Raw genomic sequence first — 26,680 nt, 5'->3', positions numbered from 1 at the left:
ACCAGGCACCAGCCAGCAGGCCGCACCCCATACAGAGGACCCCATGGCTGACTTTCTTCAACACCTGGCTTCTGTGAAGAGTAACTGACACACACATCCTCTGATTAGCAATGGTTGTACTAGGAGTGGTAGCCCAGGGTGCCCTCCCAAACTTACCTGGCGATTGATACTTTGTTTCAGGTGCCAGCACACTTCGCCACCCTTTGCAAAGGTTAACTATTTGCAGGACTTGGATGGATCGGGCGCCAAACCGAGAGCAGCACACTGACGGGTGCTCACGAAGGTGTTGGACGCGCTCACAAATGTTTTAATTGCAATGACAGGCAGATGCACTCATTTCACTAAACGGAAGTCTCTCTGATACAGCTTTCCTCTTAAAGAACACACAGCACGTTGATGACAGACATCTTTACTCTCAGAGCTTAGATCCGGCAAGCCACGGGCCGTGGCCAAAAGCCCGGCGTGTGCTCAGGAGTCTGTCACTGTACTCCACCATGACGTGCCTGTGGCGACAGGGACCCCGCTAAGACACCGTCTGCTCCGACCACACCTGGAGGTGACAGACTTACGGACGCCGTACACTTTGCTGACATCATCCCTTTGGCTGACGTGCATGGAGGCTATGGTTTGTGGGCACATCTGAAAGTTACAAAGCTGGGGCACGACCTGTTTGCCCAGGTTGTGCTTATGTCGGCACCAGTGCCTGCCTACGACACCCCCGGCATTCAAAACCATCTGTGCCTTAGAGGTGTAGTTCCTTGGAGTAACACGGCAGTGGAAAGATCAAGGAGGGAGACAGTTCTGATTCCAGAGGAAGCAAAACCACTTGTGATCAACGCCTCGCATACCCATCCCCCGCCCCAAACACACCCAAACAAAGTAAATCCACGTGCACATTCTCAGGCACAGGTAACACAGATAAGCCTCACGTCATCAGGAAGCACCAGTGGGGGAGGAAGAACGATCAGAATAACTGAGCAGCTGGACTCTAGGCAATCGTGCAAAACACTCGTGTAGCTTGCGCACGGAGCAAAGGTATCCCATGGCCACCAGGCTGGGCACGTGGCTCCATCCAGGGGAGGCCCCAAGTCCACAGGCCGGACCCCACAATGGGTCCGGAGGGCCCCAGGCTGGTCTGGGTGAGCTGAGTCTCCTCTGACCCAGAGCCGTCGGGCGTCATGGCAGACCAGCACGGCCGACTGGGGAAACCTCAGCGCTGGGGTGTCCAGACGGCCAGGCTTCCTGGGACCGAGGGTGGTGAGAGTCCGTGAACGCCGCCCACACCACGTCCCCTGGAGGCCCTGACATCTGCTCAGGTTGACAGTTCCAAAAACAGGCTGCGGAGGTATAAAAAAGGCTCTTTCTTCAAGTCTGGCAGGAACTGACTTGATAGGACTTGGACAGCACTTAAGGAGAAAACATCCTGATACTCAATTGAGGTCTTCAATTTTTTTCCCCTTTTTGCTCTATAACCGACTTATCCACCCCTGCTCGAAAATGTGAAATAAACAAAGAGCTGCGAACACTCTGTGTAACTCCCAATAAGGTGGTAATGCTTATGTACACGTTAAAGCCAAAAAGAGAAGGTAAAGACCTACAGGAGACACCTGCAGACAGTGAACTTGCCAGAGTCCCTGGACCACACGCCGCCGGCAGCTCAGGGCTGTCGCTGTGACGAGCAGACTCTCTGAATGAACGCTGGCCACACAACCCTCGTGCCAGACGAAGGTGCTCCAGACACCTGGAGAGCGGACCTCTGCTGGCTTCGTGCCCGGTGCTCAGGCACTGGCCCGCCGGCCTCTCCTTCTCACCCTGTGGGTGCTGAACAAGTGAAGGGTGAGACAATGCATGGCAGCACGGGATCAACGTCCGAAGAACGCAGTCCACTGAGGGAGAGCGGGGAAGACGGGCAGGCACAAGAACTTTCGTTTGTGTTGACGTAAGTCGGGCGAACAGGCCATGTGTGCCTCTGCACAGGTGCTGGCGGTTTTCATGTGGCCATTACCTGGCTGCCGTCCCTCAGCACTAGACAGAGCCAGGAATCAAGGTGCTGAGCATCGTGGGTGAGGCCGGACACCGGGGTGCCTTGTGGGTGAGGCTGGACACCGGGGAGCATCATGGGTGAGGCCGGACACCGGGGCGGTGCATGGACTGTGTGGGGAGGAGGAAATAAATCCTAGAAAAAGGACTCGTCCTGCCAACAGCTGATGCCTTGTTTATTTACAGGCACAGACCACAGTCTGTTATTGTCAGAACCCAAAGGAAACACTACACTAAGGAACACATCCTGGGCTCGGTGTGCGAAGCTCTGCGCCTGCCACGTCGCTGGGGGAGCTGGGGTCCCAGACGACGTGCGCAAAGGGCCGAGCACCGTGAGCACGGCAGCCCCTGCGTGTGGCCTGCACAGCGCCACCTCCTCTCCCTTCGCTGCTGCTGATACTGACTCTGGTGACAGGGTGACAAGTGGACACGAAGGCACAGGCCCTTCGCGGCAGATCCTGGAAGTGCCCTGGGTCCTTTGCCCAGCTCTCCACACAGGTGCCCTGCGTTCTCATGCTGCCACGTCAGCAGCAGGTGAGGCCCAGTCTCTGGCAGTTGCTTTCCAACCCCATGTGAGCTCACAAGCTCCAGGCCCCAGCATGTCCCACGCAGGCCAGGTCCCCAGAGGCCCCTGTTCAAAGCCCAAACCAGTATTTCCAGCTCAGACAACATTCTCGTATGCACTGTAGCCAGGTGCAAGCTAGCTCCAGGTGGCTTCTACCTTACTTTCTACCAGAACTGTTTCGCTCACTCAAAACACCTTGTCTGTCCCATCACAGAACCGCAGAAAAAATGACCCACGTGCCCCCTCCTCGTTTACATGGGGAGCAGTTTCTGGGACAGCATTTGTTGTCCCCCCACCTTGTCTACCAGGCCAGGTCTGGGCTGCAAACAACGGGCATGGACTCTGGCTCCCGCACACAAAGCACAGGGACTTAAAGACAGAGCGCGGGGCCTCAGAACCAACCGCAGCTGGGAACCCGGCTCAGAAACCCAGCACAGCCAGACGCTGCCCCAGGAAGCCAGTCAGGGGGCAGGCACTGCACTGCTGGCTGTGGGGACGCATCCCTGCCACCGCCACCTCTGTCATCCTGGCTCTCTGCTCACGTCCCTCAAAGTCGAAGGCTGGGCCTGTATGTCCAATTGGCAAGTGCTCAGTGCTCCTCCTGTCCCCCTGCCAGGGACGGTGGGAGATGGAGGCAGGCCCGGCAGCAGCCCTTCCAGTGACAAGGGGACGTTCTTCCCAGATGCGTCTCCTGCCTCTTCAGTACAAACCCCGGCTCCCCTTGACTCACTCAAGAGGTGCCGCAAGTAGTTCTGGAATATGGAGAACATGCTCACGGCTGTACAAGGGGTTTTGTGGACACGGGGCGTACGCGTACACATGACAGCTGCTGTTCTCAGAGAAGTCAGGCATGGACGTAAAGGGAGGGGGCGGCATTCCCAGGGAGGAGGTGGCGGACACGCGTGTCCCATGTCCCAGGCTTACAAAGAGAGGAGCGGGGCTCTCCTCCATGTGCCCCTCCCCAGACGGTCTTTCAATGGAACCTTCACCCTGTGCAGCTGAGACGGGGATCAAGCTCAAGAAGTCACACCCTGGGAACGTGACTGCTAGAGCCGGAAACAACAAACCTTGTTTCTAGCCATTTGGGGCAGGAACGTTTCCTCTCTGAAAATGAGCAATGGCCTCCTCCTTGGAGGGCTGCAGGGGCCATTAAAACAGGTGGCACATGTAAAGAGACTGTAACAGTACCTGCTGCGTAGGTGCTCGGTAAATACTGGCTCTTATTATTATTATAAAGTCACTATTAAAATCCCCATTTGACTGACCAATAATTGGAGGTTGGAGAGGTTACGTAGCCTGTCCACGGTCGTAACACCCAACCTGGTATGTAGCAGAGCTGGCATGACAAACTCGGGTTGGACTCTGAAAAACCAGTGTGATTTCCATGACACCAGGCTGTGTACACGTCTACTGTCAAATGCACTCGGGGACATCAAGCCACAATTCAGGACAAACGCTGTCATCCCACCGTCGTGAGGCCTACGACCTGTCACAGTGATTATCTGTATGAACGGACCTCTCGCGCTCCGTCTCGAGCGGTCATCTGTACCTCTTTTGGTCCTTCTTAGAAAAGCAGAAAGCAAGAAGGAAACTCCCAGAAGCCCGATGACCACAGCAGGTCAGACGCTGTCTCCAGCTGGCCCGTCTACACCCCGGGCTGCGGAGAACTTAGAAATGTCGGCATTCGCTCGCCTGGCGTGTGGGTGCAGGGTCCCTGTTACAAGTGAGCTAAAAGTCACAGCTGCGGGATCACTGTGGGTGGTGGGGTTGATTTGTTTTCTGATTTTGTTTCGTTTCACCCTCCCCCCAATGCTCCTTCTTTGGGTTCTTCCTTTTGTCTTTCATTTATTTTTTGAGAAACAACCACAACTTCTGAATGCCATGTGGTTCAGAAAGGGACCAACCGTTAAAGTGTACATCTCCCCAGTCACCACCCCCTGCCACCATCACTCTTTTCCCTTCTCCCCTAGAATCCGCCTGCCCGCAGGGCACAAAGGCCAGCAGCCATGACAACGCACTTCTGGAAGCCGCCTCTCCAGAGGTGCCTGAGCAGGAGCCCCTCCCCAGCACCACCGGAATGACAGGGTGGCGGGTCAGGGAGGACAGAGGCACCGGAAGATTAACTCTGGGACTGTCCATCCCTCTCATCCCACACAGCTCACAGGCTGCGGGGGCCGAAACACCGCGGTCGATAAAGCTCACAGATCAGGGCGAGCAAATGAAAGGCAAGACGACAGCAGATCTGACTCTGCAAGAGGCGTTTCTCTCCTGGACCACCCGACTCAAGTCAAACAGTGCCCCGTCTTGCGCCGTTTCCACTCGAGCAGACCAAACAAGAAAGAGCCCGACGTGGAACCGGAACATGCGGCCGACGGACCCTCCACATCCTGCGCCCACGGTCCAGGACCCACGGAGTAGTGGGCGTCCTGCACGGCTTGTGTGTCTTGTTGCGGCCCTTGTAAAACAGGTATCAGGAAATAGGCCACAGTGTAAAATTACTGTTTTATTTCTACGATTAAAGGAAATACTACTTAACACATTACATAAGCATTTCCTGTTGTTTTTATTTTCTGGCTTCCATTAGTCCAGTTTTAATACGTCACGATAATGTGAGGTTTGGGTTCCCATTTTATTATCGTCTACTGTCGAGAGGGACGTCTCCCCATTACATGACAGACAGCAGACGTCCCCACCTTCGGAGTAGATACCAACGCGTGCCACACTCCCTGCAGCCTACAACGTTTAACCCAAGCATGTAGAGCCACTCACTGAACACACAGTTCCACTCGTGTCCCTTGATTGTCACATGTTTCAGAAGCTTGTCTCAGAGTCAGCGACATGTTCTCATCTCTACGCGTTCTTGTTATCGGCCACCCTGCGGAAAAGCACCCCAATACACGCCCTGGGTTTGTTCTGTTTATCACACAGCTGACTACTCACTCACTCACACGACACTATGGTGTCTTCACACCATCGCTTTCATCAAATGCCCCACACAGGAGTTTTAATCCTGTTTTTTTCATTTTGAACACAGGCTTAGTGTCATACATGTAATCACCCACCCACACACTCGCACTTGGGTGGCCAGTGGCTAAAAAAATCTTACCATCTACGCTTGGTCGAGTATAATAGTATAATAAACATGTTACCCACACCACCTAATAGATGATGTAATGGTAAATGCTACACCATTTACATAATTAGGTACCAGCAGCAGGACTGACAGCCACGTATACAAGAAGCCATAGTACCAGAATTTCTTGTACATTTTAGCATTTTACGTGTCCTTTACACTTTCTGTGTCACACTGACAAGGGCTTTTGCTTCATTTCCTCAGCGTCCGTCACACAACCTTAAGCCGACACTGCAAACCCTCCAGTGGCATCGAAGGGTGTTCCATGCTCCAGCTAACTTCCAGACAGTTCTCTCCTCCTAACGTATCTGAGATTAAGAGAAGAGGTAGGTGGGGTCCCGCATAGACTTGGGAGCCGCCTTAGTCCTGAAATGCTAGGAAGAAGTATTTTTCCTAATTTCCTTCCAGAGAACTTAAATGCTCAGCATCACCAGCTTATTGAGCCGAAGTAACTCAGAAGAGATGAATTCCATTATTCTTTCAAAGTTTCTGATGCTGCAAACTATGGATTCAATTCATTAGAAGAATACAGAGACTACAGGCAAATACAGCTGGGACAAGTTTCCTAGGGACACACACAACATTTGCCTCTGTTATTTATTTGACAAAGACCCTGGTTCTAGTACCTGGTCCAAGTACAAGGGAGATTTCACCGGGACGTAACTGCTCTTGCTGCTGCGTCCCTCGGTTCCTAGAGCTGCCTCAGTCGCCTGGCCAGAGGTTCCGTCATTTCGGAGGAAGGTAAGTGACGTAGCTTACCACTGAAGAGCTGTATCGATAGAACCTAAGAGCTATTCCGTCGATTCAGCCCACTTTCTGGTCAACTAATCAGATAATGAGAGCGTCTTACTTTGACTCTCTGAAAACACATTTTGAAAACGTGGAGGAGTGCGCCGTGCTGACTGCACCCCGTCCCTGCAGGGGAAGGCTAGTTATCTCCCTGTGTATGGTCGCAACAGGCAGAGTGGTGTCTGCTGCGGTGGCGGGCGGCTACCTCACCTGTTCCACGGACCCCAAGGCAGCGCGGCCTCACCTGTCACACACAGTCTTTATCAAGTCTTTAGTCCGAACTCGACTCTCATAAAATTGTGCTGGTTTCATTGCAAAGCCAACCTGTCGGCGCCATGGAAAAGCCCCTTCTCATAGGTTTAGTGTGACCACATCACACAACCGTACACAGTGTTACCTAAATCTAATGCCCGGTGCAAACACACAAACAAAACAAAACAGATGACCCCAGTCAAGGAGTGAGACGGGAGCTCCAGACCAGCCAACACGAAACCAGGTCGGTGGCAAGAAGAAAACTCACAGACTGTCACCAGGAGTATTCCCGCTACCTGGCAAAACCCCTGGCGCAGCGCGTCCTTTGGGACCTTCAGGGTGGTTCCAGTGCCCATGTATGGCACGTCAGCGATCCCTACCTTTTCAGTATTGGGCTTTCCTACGTTAGAAGCCGGACCATGCTCCAAGGCACAGTGTCCTGAACAAGACGGGTGCTCAAGAAAGACGTGAGAGTTGGGGGAGCAGACATGCTCTACGAATGAATAACTTCTTTGGGCAAATTTCCATAAAGTCAGTTCTTCCCCTCGGTCATCTTCCCCAGGGTGGCTGTCCTGACCCACGCCGGACACACCAGGGCCTCCCCCGCTTCCCATCACACCCCGCGGTCCTCCCTGTGATAATACAAGTCACAGACCACTTCCCAGCCGGGAGCACCCTAAGGGAGGTGCTGACCTGATTTGTTTCTTATCCCCAAGCTCCACAAATGTTGCCAAATGAATAAATGGACACTCAAGCTTCCATGAACTGCCTTGGCTCTTCCACTGACTGATGACGACGTCTTTTCATTACTGTTATGTGTGGTAATGGAGAAGTGGGTAGAACCACTGATGTGCTGCCCGAACGTCTGCTCGTAGACCATTCTCTCACCACTTGGACTCTTGAGAACGTACGAGTATCACCAGGGCACGTGTAAAGAAGGAAAGGATCTCAACTCCGGTATGTCTTGCTTTCCAGGTCCCCATCTTTTCAAACGCTGCGCGATCCTGACACTATGCTAGTGTGCTCAGCAGGCCTGAAGCTGTGGGTTTCAGGAAAAAGACAACCCGGAGATCAAGCAGGGGATGACTGTCACCTAACAAGTTCACAGCAACGGATCTGAGAACTGATGTCTTACGATGATGCCACGTCTAACTAGGCAGGGTGCCAAACACTGGGCCTCTTCTGTCAACATAAACGGCAACTACCTACACACACACACACACACACACACACACACACACACACACAAAACTGCTGCTTGTTTCAAAGTACCTGCACCAGGCTACGTTTTGTCAGGGAACCTGAATTTTCTTGCTATTCTAAGTTGCCAAACAACCTGGCAAAGTTTTCCATATTGTCCCCATCTAAAAAATGGCGCCTTAGTATAGCTAGACTGCCCTCATTCTTTGTGTTTCAAGAATATCTGCCAGAGATTTCTTCTTCCAGTTTGTGGTATGCTTCAGTTGACTCTACTGTTTGAAAAGGAAATGGTGGAAATGTCTCAAAGCTAAAGCTCCACTTAATCTTGAGAGAAGTGGGACCAGAGTTTCAAAATCAAATAACCAACATAGAGTGACAAAACGCCCAAGAAGGAAAATGTCCTATTGTCACACTTACTGTCATAACAGCAAAGGACAAAGAATCCTAAGTAAAGAGGAAAGTAAGTCCCAAGCTGTTTAAAGTTCCAATCTGCGGGCCAAGCTTTGATAAGTGGGGCCATAAATTACAAACGAGACGGGATAAATACATTGTGGTACAGTCATCCAGTGGGTCATCCAACCCACTTGGCAATAAAAAGGAACAAATGATTAATGCACCAACAGCATGTAAAAATCTCCAAAAAACACGATGATGAGCAAAAACTAGGCACCGAAGTATACATAGTGCACGATTCCATTCACATGAAGTGTGAGAACAGGCAAAAATTAATCTGTGATGACAAAAATTAGAATGATGGTAGTCTGGGGGAAGGTGAGAGGATGGTTCCCTGCAACAGAAAGGGCAACAAGAAACTTTCTCGGGTGACACAAGAGTTCTGTATGTTAATTGGAGTGTTGGTTACATGGGGACGTTCACTTGTTAAAGCACATCAAAGGGTATATTTAAGATCTATCCAGGCTACTGGGTGCAAATTTACTTCTATTTTTTAAATTCTCAAGCTTATTCATCACCAGCCTCTTTCCACCTTTAGGTCAATCTAGGAAGTTTAGTGGTATAGGGAACAGTGAATTTGGGGAATAGAGGCCCTGAAACGTAAGCCCTGTCTGCTGGCACCTTCTAGCCCTGTCACCTGGGCGAGTTAACATCTGTACTCCACATTTTCCCATCTGGAAAATGGGAAAACTGTATTAAGGGTCATTTGGAACAAAATGCGCCAAAGATAAAATGCCAATATCATATAAAAATGCTTTGTGAATGGTATAGTATGCTATACAAAGGAGATAAAGGAAATCCTTATTCCCCAAATTGGGGTAGGGTGGGGAGAGGAACTCTACAGCCCCCCGGGGTCATTTTCACGTGTGTGACGATTTTTTTCTTCCCATCGTTTGGACACACTGATGTCCGCAGCTGACCAGAGCCACAAACCAGAGCTCACACTTGGCCTCCACTTTTTCTTACACACACATACACACACACGCGCGCACACACACACACACAAAGGTACGCAGGCACACATGTATATATACACATACACGCATGCATGTGCACACATGCACACACATGTATATACACATGCATGCATGCATATGCACACACATACACATGTATACACACACATGCATGCATGTGCACACACGTACACGTGTACATGCACACATACACATACATGCATGCACGTGCATGCACGCATACGTGTATACGTGTGCACGCACGTACATGTGTATGTACACATACGTGCACATGTGTGCACACACATGCACACACACATCTCCCATAAGTGCTGTCTGTCCTCACTTGCTCTCCAGCTCTGTGTCCTTTGCAAGGTGCCCCATCTGCATAAACCATGAGGATAAATCGGCTGGCACTGAGAGCAAAACCAGAAGCCCATGGGGGTAGGGGGGCGGGGGGCTCTATGTGGTGGAGGGTCAGGGAGGTGGCCTGGCTCGGGTCCCCTGGACTGTCACCGGCAGGCAGCCTTTGTGGCTCCTCTCTGTGCCCTGCCCTCTCTTTCTTCCCCGCCTTTGGAGAGCTGTTGGAGGGGACTGCGGCCCCTCTTCCTCTCCGGGCTGGGTTTAATTTGACACCTCGAGCTTTGGTAACGAGCTGGGGAGCACAGCAACCACAGCGGAATTCATTAGGCTCAACACTGCAGGGCCCGCTCTCTGTGCGTTAATGACATCGGAGGGTAGGGAAACGAGACAGCCACCACGCGCGATGAAATAAACATGAGGACTGTCAGCGGTGACAGCCTAAGCAAAGGGGACAAAACGAGCCAGGTAGAGACCTTTCCGGGTCCGCACAATGCAAACCGACAGCTTGCAGGGCCCCCTCCCCACAGCAACCCCCACCCCCAAGCTGGAGAGTGCGGACGAGGTGAGGGAGAGACGGAAGTGTGGATGGGGAAACAGATACAATTAAATTATCATTGTTTTAACATACAGATTTTATTTATCAGTTTAATGTTGGCACGAACCAAATTCATCAGCCTCCTGGGGACACAGAGGGGACAGAGGGGGCAGGCAGCTGGGGGGCTGGGCGGGGCCGGCCGCAGTGCCCCTCCTCCTCCTGCCTTCAGCCCCCGGCTGATTTTCTCTCAGCAGCATCACTCCCCCACCTTCAGCCACCACCGTGCCTCCATCTCCCTGTGACTAAAGGGAGCAGTGGGCGGAGGAGGAGCAGAAAGCTGGTCCAGTGCTCCCTCTCTTCTCAAAGGTGTGGGGGGAGGGGAGCAGCTTGACAAAGGCGCCCAGGCAGCCGGAGCCGGAGCCGGAGCCGGAGCCGGAGCCGGTGCCGGAGCCGGAGCAGGGCCGCAGGAGTGACACCCCGCCAGCACAGCCTGAGTGTGCACACAGAGGGGCAAGGGCCCTGCCCCCAGCTCCCAGCTGCCCCGGAGGGTCTCAGGGACCACCACGGCCTTCTCTTCTGTACACAATGGGAAAGAAACAAACTTCTGCCATCAAACTAAGTCAGGGCCTTCTTCTCTTGGGATAGACGTGATCCTATCTCCTCAGGGGCCAAGACGACGTCTCCCTTCCCTACGGTTCCCTAGGAGAAAGGTGGCTTCCCCACGGCCACCATGGGGAGCCCAGGGCCGTCTCTGTAGTGCCAGATTTTCCCCGTGTCACACGCAGACCACCCCCCTCTGCCAGAGCTGACATCTTCCCCCATGTCCCCTCCCAGAAGCCTTTCTCAGAGAGAAGGGACGCTGTGAGCCCAGGTTCCTCCTTTAAAGCAAAATTCATCGTTTCCTTTGGCCGTGGACTTCTCGAAGAAGACTGTGAGACAGCCCAGAGCTGACAAGATCATGACCCAAAGGGAAACAGCCACCACGTCTGTATTAACGGGCATTCGAAGGAATGTCTGTGGAGGCTGGATCGGCGACAGAGCTCCACCCTGGAACAGACCCGGCGTGGTTATTCTGAGTGCACAAATGTGACACCCCTGGCAGGGGTTGGGGGGCCAAAAGAAACAGCTAACTTGCCCGTCTGCTCCAGGGTCTACTGCAGGGCTGCGAAGGCTGTGGGAGCCGCTTACGTTTGAACTAGTGGGTCGTGATCCAGGAAGCCACGTGGCAGTGACCCAGGCCTTAGGTAGGAACCACTGAGGTCAGAAAACTGCCTGTTTGTTTCACAGACTGCAACAAGATAGATTTGGAGTGTCACAAAAGGGGGGCATCACAATTCTGTCAGACATGCTCTGGGTTTGAAGTCTAAAGAAGCCCAACAAAAGTCCTGTGTACATTCAACACTGACAAAGCATCAGTTTCCCCCTCAGAAAACAGTGAACACCTTCCTCTCCAGACACTGTGGAAATAGATGGATTAACCCTATCTAAGGACCACAATCCCCGAAGGAAAGCGGCCCAGTTACAGAAGGGCCTTAGAAGTGTTTCCCCTTTCAGAGACTAATTTTGTTCTGAGCAAGAAAATACGATTAGAAAACATTTTCTAGGGGACGGAGACACGCACAGTCCATTTATTCGGGAAGGCAGGGAGCGGGGTGAAGAGCTCGGCCTGGGAGAGGACCACCCTGCACGTGGAGGCCGGCGTCACACACGCCAGCATGGGCATGGGCCACCTGAGCTGGGTCCAGGCCGACGCAGATGCAACAGCACAGGCCCGCCTGGGTATAGCAAGAGAGCCGGCGCCCATGGAATGAATGCCCAGGAAGTCACGCCAAAGCATGTTCCCCAGCACGTTCACATTTGTGTGGCCCCACCATTTAATTTCTTTGTGCCCCGTTCTGATTTCAAGTTTGCCGTGAGGGTGGACGACCAGCTCAGGCGCACGTCTTCACTACACAGCACTGCCTTCTCAGTCTCAAAGGTAACCCCCCTTTGCAAGCTGATTTCTCCCCCAAAGGCCTCCCAAACAAGGAGTGGGGAGAAGAGGGCAGGTGACAAATGAACAAGTCCCATGTTGTCCTGAGAACCAGTGAGAATAGTGGAAAGGGAGGTGGCTTTAGCATGAGATAAGGGGTTCAATACCCTCTGTCTATAAGTTTTTGGACCCCAAGCAAATGGTGTAGCCTCCTCCGAGCCTCAGTTTCCCCCTCTCTAAAATGGGGAGCATCAAAGCAACCTCTCTGCTACATGCAACTTAAATATCGTAAGGGGAGCACGCCCAGAACAGAGCCTGGCGTGGGGGAGACACGCTTTCCACGGGGTCAGGACGCAGAGAGGTGTCCAGCGAAGTTGCTGGGACAATGGTGAATCTTCTGAGCTTTGAAGGATGTGAAACAGGAGCCACACAAGCCACATCAGGGACACTTCTTGCAAGAATAACCCAGAGTGGGAGAACGTCATCACAGGCGGCTCGGAGATTCCCTGCCCCACTGAGTGTCAGGAGAGGCACTTAAGATCACGCCCGTCAGAAGCCCGTCCCGTCCTTTGCTTGGGCACCCACAACCTCACCTCCTCTACTCACTCTCCCCAGACCCATGGTGGTCGTTTACAGCCCGGGAACAACGTACAATAAAAGCCGGAGGCGTGCCGGCCACTCCAGTGCCCCACGGAGCCCCCAGAGGCTCGGACGTCACTGGTCCAGGACGGAGCCCGTGCAGGTGTATTTTGTAAAAGTTCCCCAGGCAGTTTTCACGGGCAGCCAGGGCTGCACACCCCTCTGGACCCAATCCACGTGTTACTGAAGGGTATATTATGCGCAGCAGTGAGAAGACATTTTTATTAGCACAGTGACACGTTGTTATTAGCACTGAAAGGTGAGCTGCTCCCCTCCATGAAAGATCACGCCTGGGTGGGGTTTGGGGGTCACCTGCGTGTTGTGTCAGGAAGGACAGGTGACTTTCTCAACAACACGACCCCTCACTGGCAGGCCTGGGTCCCTCCTCATGGGTAGGTCTTCACCCCCTGTTCCTATGGCTCCTTCTCCTTCCTTCTTTTCCCACCTTCCCAGTATTTCTTCCACCCTGGCCTTGTGTTCCATCTTCAGTGCTAAGTGCTATCAGTTTGAAGTGTGCCATATACTGCCCGGCGCTCTCAGAGGAAAGGTGCCATGAAAATCTTAATAAACAAATAAATAACTTAGAGGAGTTATGCGTCTATTCTGTGCATGACTGGGTTGCAAACATTTCTCTGAAGCAGACTCTTACCCATAAAGTTGACTCGAAACACAAGAAACACAACAGCAGGGGTGGAAGCCCAGAGCCTCACAGGCTGGCCGCCCCTGCCCCCACGGCCAGAAGGCCAAGCCCTGGGCACCCCGCACCCTTCCCGGGGCCTGGGGGGCATGGACGGAAAAACATCACACCACAGGACAAGAACAGCCCACAGGATACAGTGTTGTGCCATTGCACATCTTCATCCCCCAAAAAACAGAGAAAGAAGGCATTTGTTGCAAAACAAGTGAGAACTGCATGTGTTACAATTGGGCTGTGAGAAAAATAAACACGGCAGGCTCCTGACACCGAACTGAAGTTCCCCAAGACTAGCACATAATCTCTGCTCTCAGCAAGCAGGGAACTCTCCTAACATGTGTGCGTGTGACTCTGTCATCTCCCCTGAAGACCCAGGGTCCCCAAGCCCTCCTTCCATCAGCAACAAGGCGTGATGGGGAATTAGGACCACGGATGTCAGTTGGGCCACGTTTCCTGCCTGGCGGTTGGTTCCTCCGCGAAGGTGGCTGTCAGTGACAAGCTTTCCTCCTGCTGACCAACCCCGCTGGGGGGCACCAACCACGGGTCCCGCGGGGAACTTCACCAGAAACATCAGGTTGCTTGTTGTAAATGATTTTCATAAACACATGAGGTCAGCGTCACAACAGGCCTTTTCCTTTCTTTGCTCGCCATGAGCTCCTGAACCACCAGTTACCTTCATTTTGCTCCAGAGAAAGTCTGGCTTGTCCCGGGCACCAGGCAAGGACAGAAAGCACAATCCTAACATCTCCTCCACGACGCAGAGGCCATGCTACCCATTTACAGCAGAGACAACTGAGGCCGAGAAGGTTAAGGGACGTGCCCAGGGTCACACAGCCTGCAACCGGGAGCTGCCTGCAGGCTCCTGAATTCTCTGCACACACAACTACCTCCCGTGCCAGGGGCCTGCGGCTCAGCTGCGAAGCTTTTCTCAGCGGGGTCCTGTCACTATGGTGGTGACATTTCTCCCCGGGGTTCCTCTTCCCACCACCCCAACTCCTCTGCCGACAAATCTGCACCCTCACTGGACGTGTGAGTGCGAGTGCGTGTGTGTGTGTGTGTGTGTGTGTGTGTGTCGGCAACAATAAGGACCATGAACTGTGTTCCAAGGACTTGCTCCCACCTTTTGCTCCAAATTCCTTTTGGTCACGGCCCCCATACCACTCAGTCCTACTGCCCCCTACCCCTCTGCCTTAAAACCAAACAGCTATGGGGTTTGTTCGGATTCCCTATTCATCACGGAAATGAATTCCATATGCATAATTCATTTCTTTTGTGAACTTTTTTCCCCTGCGGGGAATTAATGCTCCCCAGTGCGCTGGGGACAGAAGACAGTGACAGAAGGATGAGAGCGAGGGGGCAAATGCCTCTCCTGGTGCAGCCGGGACAGCCAGGGGCCAAGGGCGCTGGCCTCTGCTGGCTGACACCTTGAGTTCCACAATTCTGCGTCTCCAAAAGGAGGGGGAGACCCTGCGCTGGTGAGCAGGGGACAATAGGCTTCGTCCTCCAGGGCACATGGCCTGGGTAGCCCTCGGCCTCTGGGGCCGGAGGCTGACTCACAGCGGACGCAATCCATCGCGTCCTCCCACCCCTTGATGTCTCTGCTCGTATGAAAAACCCCAAACTAAACAAAGAGATACACGCCGTGCCCAACACACCCTGTTGAACAGCTGTTGCATTTGGAGAAAAAGCAGTCCCTAGCCCAAAGTCAGATTTGAAAAACGGCTTTATTAAGAGAAAGATTTACTGTATATGAACTCCAAGGCTAGAGAGAGGAAGAACGGCAGCTGAGGAAGACAGATTTGCCAGACGGGCGCCCAACTGACGCCACTGGCTGAGGTTACCTTTTGGCAAGATACACTGACCCACACGACATCCTGGAAGTCACAGGCCGTTGTTATTAACTCTTTAACGACAGTGCAGAGTCTGCAAAGTCCAGGGAGGGCTGGATCAATGGCAGAACAGACGTCAAGGCCCAGGTGGAGCTTGCAATCTCACATAGGGAGCTCACAGTAGCTTAGCATCTTAATTGTGTTTTTCTAAAAATACACCTTTCTTTTCTCCTTTTGGCTTCTGCCTTCCTTCATATCCATTAAACAAGGTGGGGCAGGGGTTACTGATTCTCTACATCCCCTGGCAATTGAGGACCTACTCTTGGGGAAGAAGACGGGCTGGCTAGTTTCACGGTCCCACGTCGGCAGGTTTTCGCACGCAGCTCCCAGAATGGACCGGCGTGAGATACTGTGCAGTGATAACGAAACTGCACGTGTTTTTCAGCGTGGTCTGATCCCGGCTGGCTCGGATGAAGCCAGCGAGCCACGAGGACCCACAGAAGTGGGTCCACCGATAAATTGAAATTTTACTGTAGGATTAACTTGTAAAGACAAATAAAGCCCTTCATGGCTTTCATCTAATGTATAAACACCAGAACGCGGCGGACCAGCTCGGTTCTCCCACCCACGAGACGCACAAGTCCAAAGACGCCGCCACAGAGAAGCTAGGGGTGTCAGCCACAGACAAGTGGGTGATCAAACTGCTCAGAGGTGTGTGCACCCTAGCGAGGGGGTCCCGCCTGGCCTCAGAAAGCATTGCTCTGTTTAGGGAAGAGAAATGCGGTGGAAATACTAACGCGAAAGGGAACCCAAAGCAGATGTAAGCGAGCCACTGTTGGTGGGGGTGCACAGACACCCCCACAGGAGAACCCGACCACAGCACTTTCATGCAGGGGTCACGGACATGGATGGACCTGTGTTCGAACCCCAGCCACGCCCCTTATTGGTCACATGATCTTGGACGTGAATGCAACCTCTAAACCTCATCTGTAAAATATATGCTACAGTTCCACCTCTTCGTAGGATGTTTGTAAGAATTTAATTAGATTCAGGCACGTAACATAACTTGGTAATATGCCCAAGAATGTGTGTATGTCATATATGGAATTTGTACCCAATAAATACAACTTTAAAAAAAAGGTATTAGCTCATTTAACTACTGGAAACCAACACGGTGATGCAAGCCGATGTGGTGACAGATACGCTGATTTGGCACAAAGTGGGGGATCCCGTTCTGGAACTTACGAACAAAAATGCTCCTGTATGTGAAGTATGTCCCATCACGCACCTGCTCCTTCTGTGGATCGGCTCAAAGGTGAGTCACGGAGAATAAAGAGGCCAACCCCAAACAAAGCAAGCTCGTCCTTCGTGGTGTGGGGCGCAGACCCCTTCGTTTCTGCAAGGTGGAACCTCTACCTTTAGTCCGTCTTCACCTGGGGCCACGTCAGCCCTGCTCCCCTCTGACACTAAATCTGGGCAGTTAAGTGGCATCGTCCTGTCACAGGGTACAGAGAGCGCCTGCAACGCCCCATTTAACTGCTGTGCTCCTACCTGCAGGCTCATTAGCATATTTCAGCAGCGCCCTGATGGATGAAGATAGATGGGGGAATATCATGCTTGGTGAAGTCACTGTTTCATCAAGGTTAAACCAGCCTCGAGCGTGCCACCTCCCTTTGTTTGCCTAGGTCTCTAATAACAAAATTAATAGCAGAATTAATGCCCAGGAGGCTCCCAGTGAAATATACTGATGCCCCCGAACGAAGCGCCGTCCTGGACCTCCTACTTTATAACCTATCCATCAGCTGTTTCCATGCTTTATCTTAAACTAAAACATCACCTCCATCACCGCAGAAGCGCACCTCTCTGTCCGCTGCCCTGAAACAGGTGGGCTGGGTGGAGAGGACGGCGTGGTCTGTTATCTTAGACTTACCACAGTGACGCCAGTCTCGGCAGGGCAGGGCGGGGTGTGTACGTCCGGTCTCCACCGTTAGACTGGGAGGTCTCTGAGGGCAGACCGTTTGGTCACGCTGCCCTTCACATCTCACAATGTCCGTTGTTCTCTGCGCAAGAGCCATGGGCTCACTACGTCCTTGCTGGTAGTAAAGGGCCGGCACGCAAGTGCCAACTCAGGAGCTGTGCACTGAACACGGACTCTCAGAGGGACGTCACTCGACAAGGCCCGGGAGCTGCCCTCAATGCGTTTCCACACCGCTCCTAACCGAACACTGACACACACGTGGGCGGTTCGTCATATGAAAATGGAGCGAGACGCCAAGTGTCCTAGTCGGAGACCACACCGAGGCAGAATGGGGGAGCCAGCTCTGTGTCTCTGCCCACTTAACAGTCACGTCCCCGGGGCAGGACACGGCACTCACTGGGGCTTCATCTTTACAAGGTGGAACAGGCCAGTTCCCTCAGCTGTGACAGGGGTCACTGCTGACTTCTCGTACAGACGCTCGCAGAGACGTGGAAATGCACGTGAGAGTTCTAGAAAAGGGGCCCAAGGGAAATAAAGTACTAGAGATGGGCTGATCACAGGAAAGCAGAACACTGAAAAATTACTAACCTGTACATTCAACGAAAAACTGGGAGAGAAAGACAATCAAAAAGCAGTACGCATTCTACGTAACTAACGAGGTACTTCATCTCCTGGACCTCAGTTTTCCAGGGGTATTTGTGAGGATCAAAGGCTTCAAACTTCTCATGCTACAACTTCCTTAAAGGAAGGGTGTCAGCTGAATACCAAGAGTCACGGTGACCGTGCAAAACCAAACACACTGTGTGATATTTGTCATGGAAAGGATGCAAATCCACGAGGTCACAGCACTTGGAAGGGGTGAAACAGCAGACAATCAAATCTCCGTCCTCACGATGTTCTCTGACCTCAGAATTCTTGAAATCCACAGGAAGGGAGAGCACGGTGGGGGGGACACAGGTGGGAAGCCGTCCTCTTTCCTGGTGCACCCACCCGACCAGCAGCTGGGACACCGCCGGGGCTGGTGGCCACCAGGGCTCCTGCCAAGAGTCTCAGAGAGAACCACAGGCAGGATGTTCCACATCCAGTCAAACAGGCTGGCCGCTGAGGGCCTGTTCTGGGAGCACAAGGCCTCACTGCTGCCCTACCCCGGATTCGGTCAGTGGGTGTCCTCCTGGCCTGAGCTCGTCTCCCGGCTGCTCCGTGGGAGCCGTGGACCCCTCTAACGACGGACAGATGGGTGAACGGACGCCACCATGTGTCTCCTCTCTTCTCTCTCTGTCCTCCCTGCCCCCAACCCCCAAGCAAAAGGCTAGGATGCGTATCACGAGTCCGCTGTGGCACCAGGCCATGGAATGTGACAGTTAGCGGCGACTCGGCGTGGACGCGACCAAAAGAACAGGTGGTTGGAGTCAGGACCACCTGCCTCAGGCATTCCGCTCTGGGTCCTGGGTGGCTGCCACGGCGGGAGCTCTGAGGGATGGTCCCTCACTGCCCGGAGAGCCCCAGACAGGGGGTGTCGGTGTCTGGGGGTGGCTTTAAGTGAGCACTAAGAGATCTCTCTAGAAGGTTCTCACAGACCGAGTCGGCTTTCGACAGATAAGTTAAGCGATTAACAGTTGTCTGTCCCAAAGGCTGAGTCTGTGTTTGCTTGAAGACACAAGTGGCCACCAAGAGTAAGAACACTACCCTTCATGCCAATGTTGTCACATCGTTTCCAAGGGTCTGTGTTGGGTGGGGAGCAGCTGCCGAGTGGAGCCCTTTAGAGACGTCAAAGCTAATAATTCCTAACCTGGACTGACCTTACTATGACAAATAGTTTAACATCCTCATCCTCGCTGGGGAAACGGAAGAATGAGAGCACTTAGTAGGTCTGCAATGAGAGACGCAAGGCGAGAGCCCTCCGCCCCCCCACTGGGACCCCCTGGCCACTCTGCAGACTGTAGACCTGCACATCCAGACAGGACAGAGAAGGCTGGGCTTCGAGAAGCCGGCTGCAATCTGCCCGGAGGACACTGGCTGACCAGACAAGTCTGAAGTCTCAGAGTCAGGCTCTCAGCTCCTAGTACCTTCTGCCCCCACTGTGACTGCCCAACCTGCTCCAGCCCTGCTGGCTCTGCCAGGGCTTCAGTGACGCCAGCAGGCCCTGAGATTCTCCTCCATTTCGGGACCAAAATAGGTCACAAAAAAGCTCTCTGTTCCATAGGACTGTCCCATCGGCTGGGACTCCGTGAGGACTGTCTGAGGATACCAAGCACTCATTAGTACCTTGCAGGCTCCCTGCGAAGCAAGTCAGGTGTCACCAGCACGGACGTCCGCGTCCTCTCCAGGCCCAGTGGAGGGAAACAGTGGCTCTTGGTTGGGAAGGCCACGGCTGCAGACAGAAGCCAAGACGCCGGCGCCCATACCACCAGGCTGCTCCCCAAGCTTTTCCTCACTTCCTGCCCGCTGCCCACCGGGAGACGTTCAGAGCAGCCATTCCGGCACACTCTCTGCATGCCAGATGTGCCCACACACGTGTGCCTTTGGGAGCTCTGAGCCCACTGTGTGAGGTTGGCACTGCCATCTCTTAGAGATGAGCACACAGAAGTTCCGGTGGGACAAGCGCTTGCACACACACCGCCCACCGGAGGTGGGACACAGTGAAACAAGGGTTGAACTAGGGCCTCTGACACCAGCGTGTACTTTGGCTCCAATCCAAGACCTGCAGACAGGAAGTGGGCTGGCACTGCCTACTCCCCCAACAGAGCCGAGCGCACTCACTCCCTCCTTCTCGCCGCCCGGCACCATCCTGGAGCATCCAGCTCGAGTCCTCCGGCTCTACACGCAAGAGCAAAGGCCGGCACTCTGACCCAGGAGGCCGCTGCCAAGCAGGCATCGTAGAATCTGCAGTGAGCAGGTGACCTCACGAGGAGTGTCACCAGGGAGAGGTGCCAGTCACAGCCGGGCGCAAGGGCCCACCAACAACAGGATGGTCCGCCTGGATCTGTCCTGACTGCTTTGTTCTCAGACCCCAGGAACAATGGGTGGCCACGCTCTGCTCCTCTGGTCTTTTTCACACGGTGTGCGTGAGTGCTTGCGTGTGTCTTCAGCAGCAAATTAGCTGTTTTATATAATGTGCACACGTGCAGCGTGAAGGCTGCCGGTTTCCTCTTCCAGGGTAGCAAGCAGCCTCCAGCCCCCCCACTGCAGTGACTTCAAAGGGGAAACTGAGGAACGCTGTGCACGCACCCGGGCTCGGCCCTGCACGGTTAGGGGAGCGATCGTTGTAAAACGTGTGCCCTGGGCCACCACGTTTCCTTGTGGCTCAGGCAGACAGTGACCCGAGGAAGCCATCTGTATTTGCCAGCAGACCAAACAGGAAGAGGCCCTGAAATCCACGCAGTGACCACGCAGCCCGCGCTGTTGCTAGGCAGCACAGTTATGTCCGTTCCCTGCTGCTTGGCAACCAGTATTTCCCGTCACACACACTCGCAGCCACAGCAGCACCCATGGTGCCCTGAACTGTCGTCGTACAGCTTTCAGCGAGGAGGGCGGGACTTCAGGGGGGGCTTCTAAGTATTCATGGGTGCTTTGCAACATTCCACTGATACCCAGATGGCCCCATTTAATCAGAGAGTCTCCCTCTGAGGACACTAGAATTTGTACCGATGGCTGCAGTGACGTGCCAGCGAGGGAGGGAACGATCGTGAACTGGCAGCTTGAGCTTTTGGAGAAGCAGCCTGAGCTGTCTGTCCACAGCTGGCCTCTGAAGAGCTCACCGGCGGGGCCCTTCTTCTCAGGGTCAGCTGTGCAGCGGACGAGGATGGAGGAGGAGGCCGGACACCTGCAGCGGTGATGCTTCTCCTGCGGTCCCTGCCACGCTGCTCCTGATGGAGGGCAGAACTGCCCTGCCACAGTCACCTAACGTCAGTTGTTGCCATCGGCAAGGCCAAAGGCATCACCTCATCGTGCAAATCGAGTAACTGTCCACGGTGTAACAGGACTGCTTTCCGGTAACAAAAAAAAAAAAAAAGAAAGCAGGTTCCCCAAATCCCGAGGGAAGCTGGTGTCCCCACAGACACCTGCCAGAGGCCCTGACTCCCAGTCAGCTGGCGGGGCCTCTGTGAGGTCAGCTTCGTCGTTTTCAGGCTGGACCCACCTACGAGTAAAGTGAAGCCATGTTTTCTTCCAGTTTTACTCAGGCCCCACTTTTGAATGTGATAACTGTTCTAACAGCCCCTTTTGGAGGGGCCGTAACCAGTTCTGCTCTGCCCCGCACCCCTGACCCCAGGAAACGCTCTTCACACCATCAAGGGCATGTGTTTTCCTTCTAAATCTCTCCCCAGGATTGGAGAAAATTCTCCAAGCATTGTTTCCATTCTACTCCGAATTCAGTGAGCTCATCCAAAGTGATACCCTCATTGGTATTTCATGTTCCTCTCAGCTCCAGCTGGAGAATTTTCCCCTCATTAAAATTAACGAGGGCAGCCTCCCAAGATCAAGGTGCTGAACACTCCTGCTGATGGAGTTTTGTTTCTTAAACGCAGCTCCAGTTCTGTCAGTGCAAAGCCAGACTAAGCGGCACTTACTTTACTGCTGCGTAATAAGAACGCGGAGTACAAGTCCTGTGCTGCCCTCCTCACCATCCTGCGTCTCGGCGGCCACACACAACCACACATCCCCACCTCAGCCCCTGGCCACAAAAGGAAACTTACTACCATTTAGAATTGACAGCTTTGCGGAAAAGAATGAAAAGTTCTCGCCTTCTAAGTGGCCAGGGACCCAGCGTGGCAGCCAATCTGAGGACAGCCTCCCAGGGCATGTGACAAAGACGTGGTGTCCACGGGCCAGCAATGCAGGTGGAAGGGTCTGGGCAGATGGGAGGCTCCTGGCCGGTCTGCAGCTAACAGGCCACTCCATAGCCAAAGCTTAATGAGCCAGCACCCCAGTGCCACCAAGAAAGCAAAGGGAAATACTACGTCACCAAATAAAAAGAGACACGGAACAGCGTCTGGTGAAAGGAAGGCGGAGAAAAGGAAAAAGCTCATTTCATAAGTGAGGTGGCTGGGCAGTCTACAAGGGAACGACAAACACACAGCCCACGTGCCAGCAACCAGCCGGACCTGTCCCCCTGGCAGGCCAGACGGAGTTAAGAGCCTTCAACGTGGTCGCGTAGAAAGGAGAGTGGTCTTGTTCAGACTCATTCCTTCGGTCCTCTTTTCTATCTCCTTCTCCTGAGTGAGCCCAGACAACGCTTGTGTCCTTTTTCCTCCCTGGCTCTGTAGACCTGTTTCAGTCAAAATAAAATCTAACTGTAACTGAAATCAAAGAGGGGGGAAAAAGGATGTAGAAAGCTAGGACTGATGCCTGGGGGACGGGGTGGCCACTGACTAGGCCACCAGATTTGTCAAGGACCATCTCCCCAGTCCAGGGACCCAGAGGGGAGGGCCCACTGTTGGCTGATCAAAGTCCAATCAGAAAGTACGGGAAGAACCTGGCCCAGGAGGCCACGTGCAAAGAGATAGAACTGTGCTTGTGAATTAGGGGAACCAAGACATCTACCCTGAGTGTGCGAGAGAGGGAGAGGAGGGGGGAAAGGGAGAGAAGGAAAGAGGGGGGAGGGGAAGGACTGGGGGGGGCCTGGGGAGAGGGGGGAGAGGGAGGGAGGGAGGGGGGAGAGAGAGAGAGAGAGAGAGAGAGAGAGAGAGAGAGAGAGAGAGAGCGCGCGCGCGCGGGCGCCTATTGAAGCCACATCCTAACAAACCTTAATACCTTAATGCAGAAACCTCCCAAGGAGTCCAGCTATAGGAGACGGGGTCTCCACTGAATCAAAATCTGTTATGTTGTACTATAATAGATGTAAATTAAAACAGAAAATCTATCATGCCTCTAATGTGCCCTGATAGCTGCGAGTGTGGATCCGTCCGCGGAGAGGCACCGGGAGGAAGGGTGATGTATGGGGCGTCTGGATGGAGGGTGAAAAGCGTGGCGAGACGGGAGAATGGCGCAGCCCGCGCACGCTCCTCGGACCCAAGGGCAAGAGACGAATAAATGTTGATTAGTGTTGATTTTGTCCGACAAACGCCTGTCGAGTGACAGTTGGGCTAAGCTGCACTGAAAGAGAACCATTAATCTTGCTCTGGTTTAAGTAGAGTATATTAATTTGTGTCATTTTTACTAAGTCGCACTGAGAAAGGCCTCTCACTGCTTTGCATAGGGCTGCTCCGGTGGTTCAGCCCAGCTCCCCCCACCCCCACCCCCTCCACCCCCACTTTCTAACACAGACACCTTGGTGGCCCCAGCAAATTCAAATGACACAGCAGGGGGGCTGGGGCTGAGAGCTCCTCCACGGATTAAGAAAATAAACTCCCAGGGTGTTGGCATAGCAACAGCATTTCAGATGAACTGCTATATATTCAGTGATTAATAAATTAACATTTTTTACAGTTGTTCTTCTTTCCTCCCCACCCCCACCCTCACCCGACCCCCTCCCCACACACTTCAACCTCCCCGGAGCTGCATCTCTTGCCTCTATAAGGAGAAATTAGGAAGCATCTGCAGGTTGGCAGCCTAAGAGTTAACCCCTGCCCACAGCTGGAGTGAAAAACAGAAGGCATGGCCTCCAGTCACCGTGAAGCTCGCAGGGGGCTGGGCGGCCCGTGGGCAGACCCTGTAAGGAAGTGTGTTGGAGGACTTGTGGGGACACCGTCCTCCCGGGACACTGAGCAGCAGGCCCGAGCCCCAATGGTCTGGGCCTTACCAAGTCCCCACAGGCTAGAAGAAAAGCACCCCCAAAATGCAGCCCCTGAAACAAAGGCCCTAAACCATGCCCAAGGGAATCCTGACCGCCCCCCATGTTGCACGAAAAGAAAGTGTGGGGGGGAGGGGTGTTCGTGGGGCGCTGCCACTTCCATCTGGGCGCCTAGTCGTCCACCAGACACTACAACAAATTTGGGCAATTCGTAATCCAGAAACGGAACCCAGTGAGCACTGCGGGGGAGGGGAAGAACTAACGGATAGTAAGTGCTGCCATGGCAGCCTGGTCCAGACAGTGGCAACAGTAAGTCTAGTTGAGAAAGCCCTCTTTTCAAAGCTGTCATGAAATAATATTTTGCTTAAGGCGGGAGGCAGGAAGGGGGAAACGGTCACTTGTTCTCCACAGCTCTCACCTGGACCAGGAGGTGGCACAATCGTCCTGAGTCCACGGCAGTCCCACAGGTGGGGAACACGGCTGGGTCCTGCCCAGGGCCACTTGGCCACCACGTCCCCGAACGAGCGTCCGGCCCAATGTCCCAGCTACCCAACATTACAGGCTCTAAGACAGCCAGGAGGCGGATACTCAGCGAGCAGCTGAGAAGCTACCTGGGAGCCAGAAGAGGGCCAGACCTGGTCTGTGAGGTGGAGAAGACACAGCTGGTACTGGGGGTGCTGGAGACCATGGCCCAGGTCATGTTCCAGGGGGCCCCCTCCCTCCAGGAAGTGGGAGGTTAATTATGTAACGTTGTAGCTCGAGGCCACTGCTGGAGGACGGAGGAAATAACTACCAAGAACAACAAATACACAGGGAGGCTTGACATGGGCCACGCACTGTGTCAACTCACTGTGTCTATCAACTATGAGCAACACACCTCAGAAGAAGGGGCCACTGCCACTCGTCCTGCTGCATCTATTAGGACACTGAAGCAAACTGGGTAAAAGATGGCCCACGTGAGCTGGCACGTAAACAGCCGAGTGGGATTCACACCAGGCCGGTCAGAGCCCAGAGCCTGGGCGCTTAGCTATGACATGACCACGTTCGCCATTCGTGCCCCTCCCCCATCCCATCCAAGAAGACCCACGCCGAGACCCTCATCAGAGGAAACGGACCTGGCCATGAAAACGCGAGTCATTGAAAGTGACGTGTAAGGAGAGAGAAGATGGCCCTGAAAAACCAAACAAAAAGTCAGTCACACGGTTCGAGGACCCTCGACCTTGAGAGCGCAGGATAGACAGCTTGAGGTCAGGAGACGGTTCCCAGTCCCAGCTCTGCCACTAACCAAACCACTTGATATCCACTCCGGCTTTTCTTCCCAGTACAACCGGTCGGGGTCAGTGAGGTCCCTTCCAGGTCTCAGCCCCACCTGCGCAGGTTGGGGTCCAAGCGTCACATCTCCCCAGGGTCTCCCAGTCACATGCCTGTGTGCCTCCATGTTCACCTTCCTGCCACCATCAGCCTGTGAGCCCCGAGGAGCTCAGGACACACGTCCCAGACCGTGGACATCGCGAGTGGCCCCTGTCCTCGTCTCTGAAGCAGCAGAAAGGCCTAGTTAGGAGTGTGCTGGGGGGGAGGAAACCCCACAGCAGGGTTTGGGCCACGTGGAGGCCGCAGGCTCTCTGCCTGCTCCATTCCAAAAGGACATCTGCTGTCCCTGAAACTGCCCATGGGTTACGACACCTACACACTGCAGGTCACAGATCGGGACAAGGGCAGAGCGGTGAACCTGAGGACAGGCGGCGGGTCTCATGGCTCCCCGTGCACTGGGGCCTGACTCCTGCCCACCCCACTGTGAGATCAGAGCAGCAGAGACTTCAATTCCTCAGGAGACCTGGGGGCACCACAGGGCCAAATAAACGCAAATGAAGACAAAGGGCCAACGGCAGTGGGGACACGGAATACAGCTCCCTTCTTTGTAAGGCCAACTCCAGTCCAGCCTAATGCCTCGTGGCCACGCCCTCTGGCTTCAGGGGGCAGGGGTGTTAGGTCGGCCCCAAGGAATCAAGGTGATGACAGGAACAATCCCGACATGGTCCCAGAGAGGGGCGTGTAGGGAACTCATTAAACCCAGGAGGACGGGCTGAGTGGAAGGAACACGCCTGTGATGGGTGGCTTCTGCCGCCGCTCTCCTCTGCTTCTCCAGCTGACGGCCCACGAAGGTGACCGTGTTTCTGAGTGTCTGTCGTCCAGGCTGGCCTCGAGGGACAAGCAAGTCGCCACACTGCTCCCCGGCTCCCGACTCTGCGGCAGCTGCACCAGCTTCTAAAATAACGTCTCTCAATATGAAAACAGTCAAATGTGGAGCAAACGTGTTCCTCGTCCCTTGATTTGTAGTATTTCCCTTCATTTGCTACAAAAGCTGATTTATCGTCGAGATTTCACATGCATATTAATTGCTTTCCTCGTTTGTTTAGTGTATCTGATGTAAGTATCTGCAAAAAAAGGTACGTCTGGTTTATGTATTATCTATTGTGGATTGTAAATGGCCATGGCAGAGACTGACTTTTCTGTGACACGTGGAAATATGGCCAGGGCTATGCAGCCCCTCC

At 53.7% G+C, this 26,680-nt stretch overlaps 1 protein-coding gene across 5 annotated transcripts in view; it reads right to left on the bottom strand.

Annotated features, from left to right (window-relative positions):
- Positions 1 to 26,680, bottom strand: part of PBX1 (PBX homeobox 1) — a 246,690-nt gene that overhangs the window by 160,390 nt on the left and 59,620 nt on the right. The window contains exon 1 of one of the 5 annotated variants that reach the window (XM_033092292.1): positions 17,351 to 18,386. The exons of the other annotated variants lie outside the window; for them this stretch is intronic. Coding sequence (XP_032948183.1) covers positions 17,351 to 17,495 — 145 coding nt within the window. The 5' untranslated portion in view covers positions 17,496 to 18,386. Of the gene's footprint in view, positions 1 to 17,350; positions 18,387 to 26,680 lie in introns of those variants that run through there. 5 annotated transcript variants of the gene reach the window in all.

Source organism: Rhinolophus ferrumequinum, chromosome 22 (assembly GCF_004115265.2).
Source record: "Rhinolophus ferrumequinum isolate MPI-CBG mRhiFer1 chromosome 22, mRhiFer1_v1.p, whole genome shotgun sequence".
NCBI lineage: Eukaryota > Metazoa > Chordata > Mammalia > Chiroptera > Rhinolophidae > Rhinolophus > Rhinolophus ferrumequinum.
The sequence above is the reverse complement of the archived record's forward strand: the minus strand, read 5'-3'. Positions and strand labels throughout refer to the sequence as shown.